General features: G+C 39.9%; 1 protein-coding gene across 2 annotated transcripts in view; it reads right to left on the bottom strand.

The window, feature by feature from the left end:
• Window positions 1-680: 680 nt before the first annotated feature.
• The window catches only part of prdm5 (PR domain containing 5), a 52,361-nt gene continuing 41,478 nt past the window's right edge, over window positions 681-11,563 (bottom strand). For both annotated transcript variants that reach the window (XM_028028912.1, XM_028028913.1), the window contains exons 15-16: window positions 7,248-7,352; window positions 681-1,862 (exon numbers count right to left, since the gene is read on the bottom strand). In XM_028028912.1, the coding sequence (XP_027884713.1) occupies window positions 1,698-1,862; window positions 7,248-7,352 (270 nt within the window). In that variant the 3' untranslated portion in view covers window positions 681-1,697. The remainder of the gene's footprint in view (window positions 1,863-7,247; window positions 7,353-11,563) is intronic.

Here is an 11,563-nt window from a genome sequence, read left to right as displayed (position 1 = left end):
CGAAACACAACAGAACTATTAAACGGATTGGACGAGTTTAGTTTGCAAACTGTTACAGCGAGAATCTGAAAAGGGAGTTAGGTGCATTAGCAGTCGGCCACCCTTCTTCTGATTCCTCTAAATAAAATTCAGCACAACTAATTGATGAATAGTTAACCAAAGTGCGATTTAAACTAAGTGGACATACAGCTGTTCCTTTGGCCTCGGAAATTTGTTACACTATATCAGGATTTTTAGTTGCGTTCCCCCCCAAAAAATCTGAGCCTTGTGTAAAATAGAGAAGAAAAAAACTACTGATGAAAGAAAATCATGAGAAGTCCCAATAAACGTTTGGCAAAAAGCAACACGTGGAAGAAGGTGAATTTGTGTAATGGGGCAAAATTGAATCTACACGCTGAAAACACAAAAGTATTTTTGGTCCAGTTCCTGGTGCAAATATGTTCGCACCGTTGAAATAAGGCAAAACTAACTTACAAGTAACAAGAGATAGGAGCTTGTTTGAAGTCAATATTGATGAAAAAGTTCTTGTTCCTTTGGCAGATTATTTCAATTACAAGAAAGCATTTTTCCCATTTGACAAGTGAAATAATCTGCCAGTTGCACAAATACTTTTTCATCAATATTAAGGAATTGTTGACTTAAAACAAGCTCCTAAATATTGTTGAAAAATTACTTGTAAGTTGGGTTTTCTCTTATTTAAAGTACACTAAGGCATCTGCATTAGAAACTAGACCAAAATTACTTGTTAAGACTTTGTGTTTTTGCAGTGCTATTCGGATTTTCCTTTTGTAGAAGAAAAACACCGTTCAAAGTTCTGTGCTACTTTGTGTTTGTCTAACTCCAAAGAAATCCCACTAAAATGCACTGATGCTTGCAGTTGTAACAGCAAAAACAGAAAAGAAAAAGTTGCAGGACTGCTAATGCTTTTCCAAAACCCTTTATGTCAAACATGGAGCGAACTTTAACCCCCCTTAAAACAGTGAAAGAGTAAGTAGATCCAGAACAACAAAGCTGCAGATCTGACTGATGAAAGCCTGTTTCTACTTTCTGGGTTTTACGTAAACAAAAGCTGAAAGTTGTGAGTCGGTGCAGATCGCGCAGCGACTTCCTGCTTTCACCAGTACGGTTCCATCGCATGTACAGTAAGCTCCAGAAATAAGAGGCGCAGATCTGAGGAGGTCTGGACGCCCCCTAAGAGCAGGCGTCACTTTAAACAAAAGCAGTGTGAACGGATGCAAATAAAACCAGGAGAGGGAACCTAAAGGGAATCGGATCACTGGTTTCCTTCAGGTCTTGGCCGCTGGCCACAAAAGTACGTCGAGGTACAACGAGCTCTGGTTGAAACGGAACAAAGAGAAAGAGGTCGGAAGGATTTGACGTGAAATGCAAGACGTTCATGGGAGCAGACACAGCGGCTCCGGAGGCATATATAACATATGGGAATCTGTTTGTTCGAATATTAAAAATAATGCGGAAACAGGATGACGAAGAACTTCGGGGAACAGAGTGGGGGGGGGATAGAAATGTTCAGCTTCCACATGCCTGTCTTAATGTTTCCCATATTCTTACATGGCTCTATCGGTAATGCCAATAAGTCCAGCTATCTGTTTATCTCTACATGTTCGTACTTTACTGGTGCGTAAAACGCGAGACAGGGCTTTATCTCGGGGATCTCGCTTGTGCTCCTGTAATTGGCATTAGCTCTCCGTCTCGCCGTGGACGTTCTCCATGTGGACCTTGAGGTAGTCGTTCCGAGTGAACTTCTTGTGGCAGAGCTGGCACTCCGCCATGGGCCGGTTGGGGTTGTGGGTCAGCTTGTGTCTGCTGAGCATCTTCTTCAAGCTAAAGGAGAGATCACACACCTGCAAAACAGGACAAATGTGGGCTGATAGGGATCATGACAGCAGCAAACTGAAGAACTAGAAGAGCTACCAGTTTGCAGAAGTATTCATATCCATTGAATGTTTTTGAATTTTGTCACTTTACATCAAGAGTTTCTTTATATTTTATTGGAATTTTACATTACAGGTCAACACAAAGGGACGCATGATTCTGAAAGATGCTTAGAGGTAAAAATTGTAGAAGTTCGACATGTGTTTGTGTTACATCCTCCAGTTTGCCCATTTTTCTTTGCTCATCATTCAGACTACACGGAGAGCATCCTTAACGAACATTTTTAAAGTCACAGTTGGACTCAACCCGTTGCTATTAAACGTTCCTCGGACTCGACTTAAGAGCAAAGGAAGTCGTGCTTCCTCCGTTGTTGCTCTCGTTCTCTGGAATAAGTTACCCTTCAGATTAGATCTGCCCACAGTCTGGGTCGTTTTAAATGACTTCTTAAAACGTTTTTTTTGATGGCATTCAACTGAGGTCTGACGCTGTAACTTTTCTGTTTTCTTTTCTTACGTTTTCTTTTCTTTTTGTCATTTTATTTTATGTCTTTCATGTACTTTGGTGCAGTTCTTACATTTCTTCAACCTTCCTGTCTCAGTGTTTCTTAGTTAACGTTAGTTATGTTTTACATTAAGCCTCTGATTAATATAAAGCTGCTGGATTTACACATTAAACACAAGTGACATATTTTAACTAATTAGATGATTTACAGACAATCTACTGCACTTTATTTTATTTAAAGGCATCTTAGTATCCTAAGTGAAGTTGCCCTCCCACACTCACCTTCTTCAAATTAAACAAAAGCATTTGTGCAGCAAAATTATTTCTTTGTGCTGCTATCCTTTGAAAGATATCGGTGAGTGTTTCCAGAGGTCATCAAAGGTCAACCAGCACATTTACAAAACGAAGCATGTTTGGTGTCAATAAACTAGCGCTACAAAGGAGGACAGGTTGATCTCTGGTGACCTCTGGAAACTTTTTCTTTTTTTAATCTTAAAAATGTGCCGCAAACTAATGTTTTTGCTGCTCAAACGTAGCACAGTCGATTGACACCATATTTCATTTGAATTTGTAAATGTGGATTGGCTTGTTGAGCTTTATCGACTGCTGGAAACATTTACTAATATCTTTAAAATAACAGCGGCACAAATTAAATTGCTGCTGAACAAAACATGGGCACCATGTTTTTTTCATTTTGTAAATATAGCTGGGTTGGTTGACCTTTGATGACCTGTGGAAACATAGAGATATCTTTAAAATGATAGCGACACGATTTACTTTTTTTTTGCAGCACAAAAGTAGCACTGTTGATTGACACAATATTTAATACAACTTTGTCGATGTGGCCTGGCTGGTTGACCTGTGATGACCCCTGGAAGCATTTATTAATATCTTTGAAGTGATTGCGGCACCAATGAAAATTTTTGCAGCACAAACACTTGACACCAATTTAGTTTCATTTGAAGAAGGTGACGAAACAACTTCAGACAGGTTTGACAGATTTCATCTGTATCATGTAAACTGTTAATTATGTTCCACTCTGTTGGTCTGTTGTGTAAAATCCTCATTAAATCACATTGAATTTGAAGCAAGTTATGAAGCAGTTCAATGGGTTGGAAAACGTTTGTGCTTCCACTTACTGAGTTCTTTGGCTGACAGTGAGGTTTGGCTTTAGAACAGTGACATAGGCTCATTTATAAAGAAGACATAAAGTATGAGAACTCCCCTCCCTCCACCCCCTTCAGGGATGGGAGAGATTGTACGGCACTTTAACATTTATCCTAAATAAGTCATTTTGCACTGATGACTCCTCACGCTCCCCTCTTTCCCCCCCCCGGTATCAATCAGGATAATCCAGCATTGGCCGGAATACCGTTTTGACATAAAGCTGGGAGAATCTCAGCATGCGTCCTCGGCTCCATCTGCGAATTACATTTAGAGAGTCAGACAGCACACATCTGTGGCTCTGCGGCATTAAACAGCCGCTCTGATAGCAAAGCGGATCACATCGACGCGCTACCTGGCTGTTGCTAACCGCGGCTCGACAATCTGCATAACAGACCCAGCGTCGGCGGGCTATTTTTACTTCTTACAGTGACAGGAAGCTGTTGAGCAAAGAGCCTCGGCGTCTCCCGCCGGTGAAATGCCTCGACAACGTTTCGGCTGTTTTGCGACGGACGCCGAATCCGCAGGCTCTCTTTTCACGTCCGTAAAACGTGTCTTGGGAGCATGCGATCCCTTTCTGTCTGACTCGAACATAAACCGTCTCCTCTAATAAAATCCAAATGTCATTTCTGTTATTTCCACTGGTTCTTAGGATCAAATTAATGACATGGAAATATCTCTTTTGAGGCTGGAGAAAAAAAGCAGCCAGATGAGTGTTTGATATCTTTGGGGGTCAGGAGGGAGCCTTTGTGGTGATGCTTAATTGTCAGTGAATGGGATGCTGATTTTATGACGTTTAAATAAAGCTGCAGATGGGTCTCTGGGTAGATGGGGTTTCTGCTTTAAAGCTTTCTGGGTCTTAAATTTGACATGTTTATTCAGGAGTTCTTCTGATGGTCACTCGTTAATAAAAACATTCAGTTTCTATGTTCTCTGCTGTATATGGTACAGAAATAAAAGACCAAAAGACACAAAAAGAGGTGGAACACAGTATTCTACCTCTTTAATCCCAATATGAAATCTGCAAAAATACTAAATCTTACCAAGTATTTTTTGTGTAGTTTTTAGTGCAAACATCTTAGTACACTTGAAATGAGACTAACTAACCAACAATTAGCTCTTCATCAAGATATGAAGAGATTAGTAAATCCTGAATATTATTACATTATTATTTTTACTAGTACTTTTTTCACTTATAAGAAAAGTGTCTTATTGTAAATGAAACAATCTGCCAATGGAACTAATACTTTCTCATCAAGTTTAGTCTTATTTCAAATGTATTGAACTAAACTAAACTAAACTTCTAGTGTCTTGTTTCACTAGAAAGAAGATACAAATATCTGGTAATATTTTGTGTTTTTGTAATGTATTTCCACTGGCAGGTTATTTCAAATCAATATGAAGGATTTATTGACGTAAACATGTCCCTATTTCTTGCTGAAAAGTCTCCTTCAGATACCTTCAGATACCTTTGTCTTATTTCAAGTGTACTAAAAATATTGGCACTAGAAACTAGACCAAACAAACTTGGAAAAGGTTTTGTGTTCTCGCAGTGTGGAAAGTTCGCAATGAACCGGATGAATGGATGGATAAACGTTTTTTTTTCAGATCCACTTTTTTCTCCACAAATATCAAGCTAGGAAAATGCGGAAATGAAATTCCCGCTGATGATCTGCTGTTTAGCATCAGTGAAACGAGATGACTGCATCTGAGCAAACTGTTCCCTGTTTGTTTAACAATTTCTGGTTTTCTCGTTTTGGTTCAGAAGCCTTAAAAACTCAAAATTCAGAAGAATCAGATGTTTTAAGGTTTTACTGGCTTCGGTTACTCGCTTGCTGATTTGTAACCCAAACCCATTAGGGAAGTTTGGAATTGTGTTTGGATAGTGGATAAGTGTTTTTGGCAAGGCTGTTTGCAAAATTTCATTTGGTGGAGCCAACTGAAAGAAGACCAAGCCTGCAAAGGTCTTCTTTGATCCTCTTTCAATGAGGGAAAACTCTCCAGATCTCATAAACAGTAACTATCTCCATTAACATCAACGCAGAGCACCACTGTTGTTAGTCATCTAACCTGAGGCCCAGCCGCTCTCTCTCTCAAGTGATTGGTCCTAGCACCTCCAGTGCAGTGCCTTTCAGAACTGTTCATACCCCTTGAACATTTCCACACATTTACCACATTAAAACCTTGACTTATGATGTATTTCACTGGGATTTTATGTGAGAGACCAAAAGACGTAATGCAGAATGCAGAAAGACGAATTCCACACCCAAGGACCCAAATAAGACTAGAAGATGCAGCAAAAGTTGGTCTTGCATTGACTTTAAGGGCTGAATACAGACACTCATGCACTACTTTTTCTTGGTCCATCACCTAGAATACCATTAAATACAATGAAGTCTGTGGTTTTAACGTTACTCAATGTGAAAAGGTTCAGGAGACATGGACAGTTTTGCAAGGAACTGCAAAGTACGACAATTATAATCCCACAAATACAGCAAGAATCCAGTATCTCAGCGAAGTAAACAACATTTGGTCATATTTTAGCTTGGACTATTTGTTCTTACTTAAAGAAACCAGAACATAAGCCGTTACAGGTATTTAGCCTTTAGCCGCTACGCTCGTTAGCCGTGAAAAGCTACGCTACTTAGGAGAATCCTCCTCTGGAGTTTTAGGGAACATCTTTTTTAAGATTTCAAAGCAAAAAAAAAAAAAAAACAATTCACCCGTGATATATATCAGAGATAACTGTGTCTTTTGGAAACTGTTAGTCACACTGAATATAAAAAACATGTGCTTGTTCAGATGTGACTCCAAGCAGAAGTAGTTCATCACATAACTGATGAGTAAATCAGCAGTAGGAGCTCAAAGTCACAAGGCCACATCGTCAAGAATCATATTTTTGTCAAATTATCTGAAATTGTGCCCCTGTGATTTCTTAGAGCTGCTTTCTACAACTGAATTATTGTTTTTGGTTTCAGTAACTTAGCAAACGTTAGAGACAGTTTTCAGCCTGAAGGTTTGGTTGTAAACATGTCACAAACGGTGGTAAGGTTTTGGTGGGGGTGGGAATTTATCGTATCATTTAACATTTATCGTGATAAATTTCTTATCGTGATAGGAATTCTGATTTATCCTTGTCACAATAAATTCTAATTACCAATGTTAAAAACTGTTTGTCGATTGTTAGCTTTACTATTTTCTCCACTGTTTGTTCAAAGGCAACATCAATAAATTTGAAAATGATTAAATGCATTTAATGCATATCACTAAACTGTGTGCAGTTTAGTGATATAAATCATACTGTTTTATTACTGGTGTTCTAATGAAAACCTAAATAACTGGTTCTTATCGTCACTTTTATCATGAGCACAACATTTTGTGACAAATCTTTAAGTCCTTCCTAAAACAGCTACAAAACACTGACAGGAAGTTCTGTTGTGTGTCTCTGCGAATAATTATTACTTCTGCAGTATTATAAGCAGAGGGTAATTTATCCCTCTGATCCTCTCAAAGTGTTTACGTGAGATCTGTTCACTCTGCCCCTCCGGAGAGGCAAGATCCCTATCTGGCTCGAACCGAGCTCCGCATCTGGCCTCGTGCCAGAACTCCATCACATTTCCCCCCCCCAAAAAAACAAAAACAGACGAAAACAGGGAGGAATCGAGAAATGAAGGGCAGCCTGCACTCACGTCGCACTGGAAGGGTTTCTCTCCCGTGTGTGTCCTCATGTGCTCGTCCAGCCCTCTTTTCTGGCTGAAGGCCTTGTTGCACTCGCTGCATTTGTACGGCTTCTCCTGCGGAGAGATTAAAAGAGGGCACTTTGTATGACAGAACGCGGCCAGTTTTCATCACATATGGACAAAACCTGGAGGGAAAAGGAAGAAAAGGGAAAAAACAGTAACGACACACATATGTTGGAGTGTATACGCAGAGAGAGAGGAAAACAAACAGGCATGCAGGAAAGATGTGGAAGTGTCCCAGGTTAACTTTCACACCCGGACGCTCTGCCTGTACGCTCGTGGAGATGGGAAACGGCCAACATGGGGACCATCAAAAACACATGGATTCCTAAAAAGAGTAAAGGAAAACAAGGAACAGAAATTCGCTTTGAACGTGTTTCTGTAGCAGATTAATCCTCTGTCTCCACACCTCATCAGTTCACCAAAGAACATTTCCTGTGCTGCTTTTGGAGGCCTTTCTTAAGTCACACTGCAAAAACACAACAGCTTACCAAGTATCTTTGGTCTAGATTCTAGTGCAGATATCTTAGTACACTTAAAATAAGACAAAACTAGCTCATAGGTAACTTTTTCACAAGATATAGGAGCTTGTTTAAATCAACGGTACTGGTTCCACTGGCAGATTATTTCACTTATAATAAGACATGTTTATAAGTGAAACAATCTGCTAGTGAAACTAGCACTTTTCATCAAATTTAAGGACTTATCGATGTAAAACAAGCTCCTATATCTTGTGGAAAAGTTACCTATGATCTAGTTTTGTCTCATTTCAAGTGTACTAAGATATTTGCACTGGAATCTAGACCAAAAATACTTGGTAAGATTTTGTGTTTTTGCAATTCAGCCAGAAGCAGCTATCTCGCCGTGGGTGTGTTGTCACAACTATACATGTTGGTGTGTGTGTGTGGGGAGGGGAGGGTGTACAGTATGCATGATGAAGAGGGAGGACGGTAGGCGTGTGCTGCTCGCTGAGGGGAAACGCCGCTGACACTTTAAAGACTTTCAGAAAAAACGAGAAGGAGATAGCGAGGGGCTGGTTCCCACTGCCGCTCTTTCTGACAAGTATGGCTGATAGCGGAGGCTCTGCCCCATTTTGGGCTTAGTTGTCATGGGAACAGGGTGAATGCAGGAAGCAAGGGTCCTGGGAAAGGCGCTATCATGTGGGCTGGGCAAGGAGTGCCCAGTGACACAAGAGACAAAGGGAGGTAAAGATCAGGTTCACTGCATATAGCGCTTGCGAGCGGCTTTAAGGATGCGACTGTTTGTGCGTATGTGACAGAGCGAAGGGGAAGCGGGGGGGCGGAGAGGGACAATGGAAATAAAGCCCCCTGTGTGTGAGAAGCCCTGCCCGCCCCACGGAAACGGATTCTGTTCCGATTACTGTAATGCTAATTCCCACTGAAATCCCTCGGCTTTCACCAGAATCAGAAGTTTTCCACAACTCCGAAAAGTAAAAAAAAACACTAAAACAAAAAAGCATGGATGGACTTTTTAAGTAACACCCACAATGCATCACTGTAACCCCGGTAACATCAAACATCTGTACCTGGTGACCTCCGGCCTTCGAGCAGCTGTTCGCGCTCTGACCCCTGACCCGACCTTTCACCTGAATACGATCGGTCTCCTACAAAGCGCACATCCAGCGAAGCGCGGACCGAGTCTTGTGTGTTCAGTCCCAGAGCAGCAGATCTTCTCACGTGACGCATTAAATATGCAGGTATTTGTAAAGCGCCATGCGAGCAGGAAGCCGCTGTGCACCGACGGCCTTCAGGTCACCAAGAAACCAACAACCAAAAAGATTTTTTTTTTTTTTAGACAAGCTGGCAACATGGCTTAAGGCGGTATCAGCCTGTCAGGAACCCTGCAGGATTGATTGCCATGTTATTGTAGGAGAAAAGCTGACTGGTCAGAGTGATGTAGTGCTTTTTCTACTGGGAGCGCAATGGGATCAAAGCTGCAGTATGTACGTTTTTTGAAAAAAAATAAAGATTTTTTACATATTTGTTAAAACAGTCACTTTGTTACGACAGTATGAGACAGATAACCTGGAAAAAACTGAACTCTTCCACTTCCTCCTTGTGCTCCTACTGCCATCTGCAGAAAAACACAGCTTGGTCAGAAACAAGCAATCAGAGCCAGGAGGCTGTCAATCATCCTACCCCTTCCACTCTGCTACGTTAAAGCTAGTTCCCCACAACAAAGCCTGCCATGAATGCTAAGGCTAGTTAGCAGGCCACCGATGGCAGATAAACGGTTTACCTGGAAACAGTTTATCTGTTTGTCCACCACATTAATTATCCCGTACACAAGGGTGATTGACAACGCTAAGACATTCCTCCTGGATTAATTGGTTGTTTCTGACCGGGAGCAGTGTGTTTCTTCAATAGTAGCGCTCGGCAGAGGAACTCAAACTTTTCACAGATTATCTGTCATGACAGAGTGACAGTTTTAACAAATATGTAAATAATGTATTTCTGTAAACTTTGCATATTGCATTCTTAAGGTAAAGAGAAACGTTTCAACCATGACAAAGTTCAAATTATAATTGTTTACAATGATTTGTGTCTCTGTGAATCACATTTGTTTCAATTCAGGTTCTCATGTAAAGACGTGATTTTCTGGAAGAGCAGTGAACAAACAGAAACTCCTCAGCTGTCCTATTTTAGCTCGTTTCAGGGTAAAGTATGCAGATGGAGAAAGTGCACTGATTTGTTTACAGCTGATTAGGAATGGCTGACACCACATCGTCAACAATCAAGTTCAAAAAAGCTTTCAAATTCGCAGGAAATGGTACGATGTAGCGTCTTTGACCAGCATGTAGGTGAAACTGGGAGCACGGCACATTGATGAAACTGAAGAAGTCTGTGAGCTCTATTGTTTTTTGGATTTAAAAAAGACTTGGAGGTCTGTTACAGTAACACATTTTTTTATGTACGATAAATTGTCCCAAAAATTATAAACGATAATATTGTCATTTTGAGCCCATTTTCAAGTAATAATAATGCAAGTTTGCCCTGCCAAAGACTAGAAAACTTTAATTTTGTAGAGATTACTTCATCTTGGAAACAATCAATCGATCAGTCAAATTTTATTTGTATAGCACATTTCAGCAGCAAGGCATTTCAAACTGCTTTACATCATTACAAACACAGAATCACAATGCAACATAGAATCAACAATCAAAACATGACATTAAGTCAAGTTCCATCAATAAATTTGTAATTGATTACGTTTCAAATACAATCCTAAACAGGTGGGTTTTTAGTCGAGATTTAAAGGAAGTCAGTGTTTCAGCTGTTTTACAGTTTTCTGGAAGTTTGTTCCAAATTTGTGGTGCATAGATGCTGAAAGCTGAAGTCGGAGACATTTTAAATATGCAAAATAAACAACATCCAAACCAAAAACAATAAATAAAAGGAAATAAAAACCACACACAACAGAAACTATAAATAAAAGGGATTATGAAGTCTCTGTAAACTGAATAGCTTTGCAAAAAATATTAATTATGAAAATGGAAATTATCAAACTAATTGATTATGCAATTAATTGATGAATTGCTTATTGTGACAAGCTTGGATTTGGTGTAATTCTTTATTTGCTTGTTTTTCGTATGAGTATCTCTAAATTTATGTTACCATATTGACTGTATTAATACAAAATAATTTTCAGTATATTTAGAAAAAATATTTTGATATTTATAGTTAAAGAGATATCAAAATTGGGTCTCAAGAGTTTTACAAAAAGCATGGATCATAAATTGGCCATAAAGTGACTAAATTGCGGCACGTCTACCACTAATTCCCTTAAACCGTTGTTGTAAGTTGTCAAACTGCCCCAAACGATTAAAAACTCTGTTTCAAAAACGTTTCATCAGTCAGAAGACCTGATTGAATAACATCCATTTAAACGTGAAATTTAAAAATGTGAGAAAGTAAAACCAGAAGCCTGATATCTGCGTCTGACATGTTCCTCCCAGGATTGCCAGAGATGTGGTTTGTTGGATGAAACACACGAAACCCCGGCCTCATCCATCTGAAATCATGTGTTCATTAACGGTGAGCTGCGGCTCCTTCGGCCAAATGACATTAAATTTGGGGGGGGGGAGTTCCAACAGTGACTTCATCCGGCTCTGCTGTTTGTAACTGTTCAGCCCATATTTTAGAGAACCGTGAGCAAAGGCAGGTCTGGGAATATTCAGAGCAAAAACATCAGTCAGTCTAATCAGCAGTACACCGCTAAATTACATCTGCCTGTTTCTACGGAGA

Source organism: Xiphophorus couchianus, chromosome 9 (assembly GCF_001444195.1).
Source record: "Xiphophorus couchianus chromosome 9, X_couchianus-1.0, whole genome shotgun sequence".
NCBI classification, from domain to species: Eukaryota; Metazoa; Chordata; class Actinopteri; order Cyprinodontiformes; family Poeciliidae; genus Xiphophorus; species Xiphophorus couchianus.
This window is presented reverse-complemented; position numbering and strand designations above follow the sequence as displayed.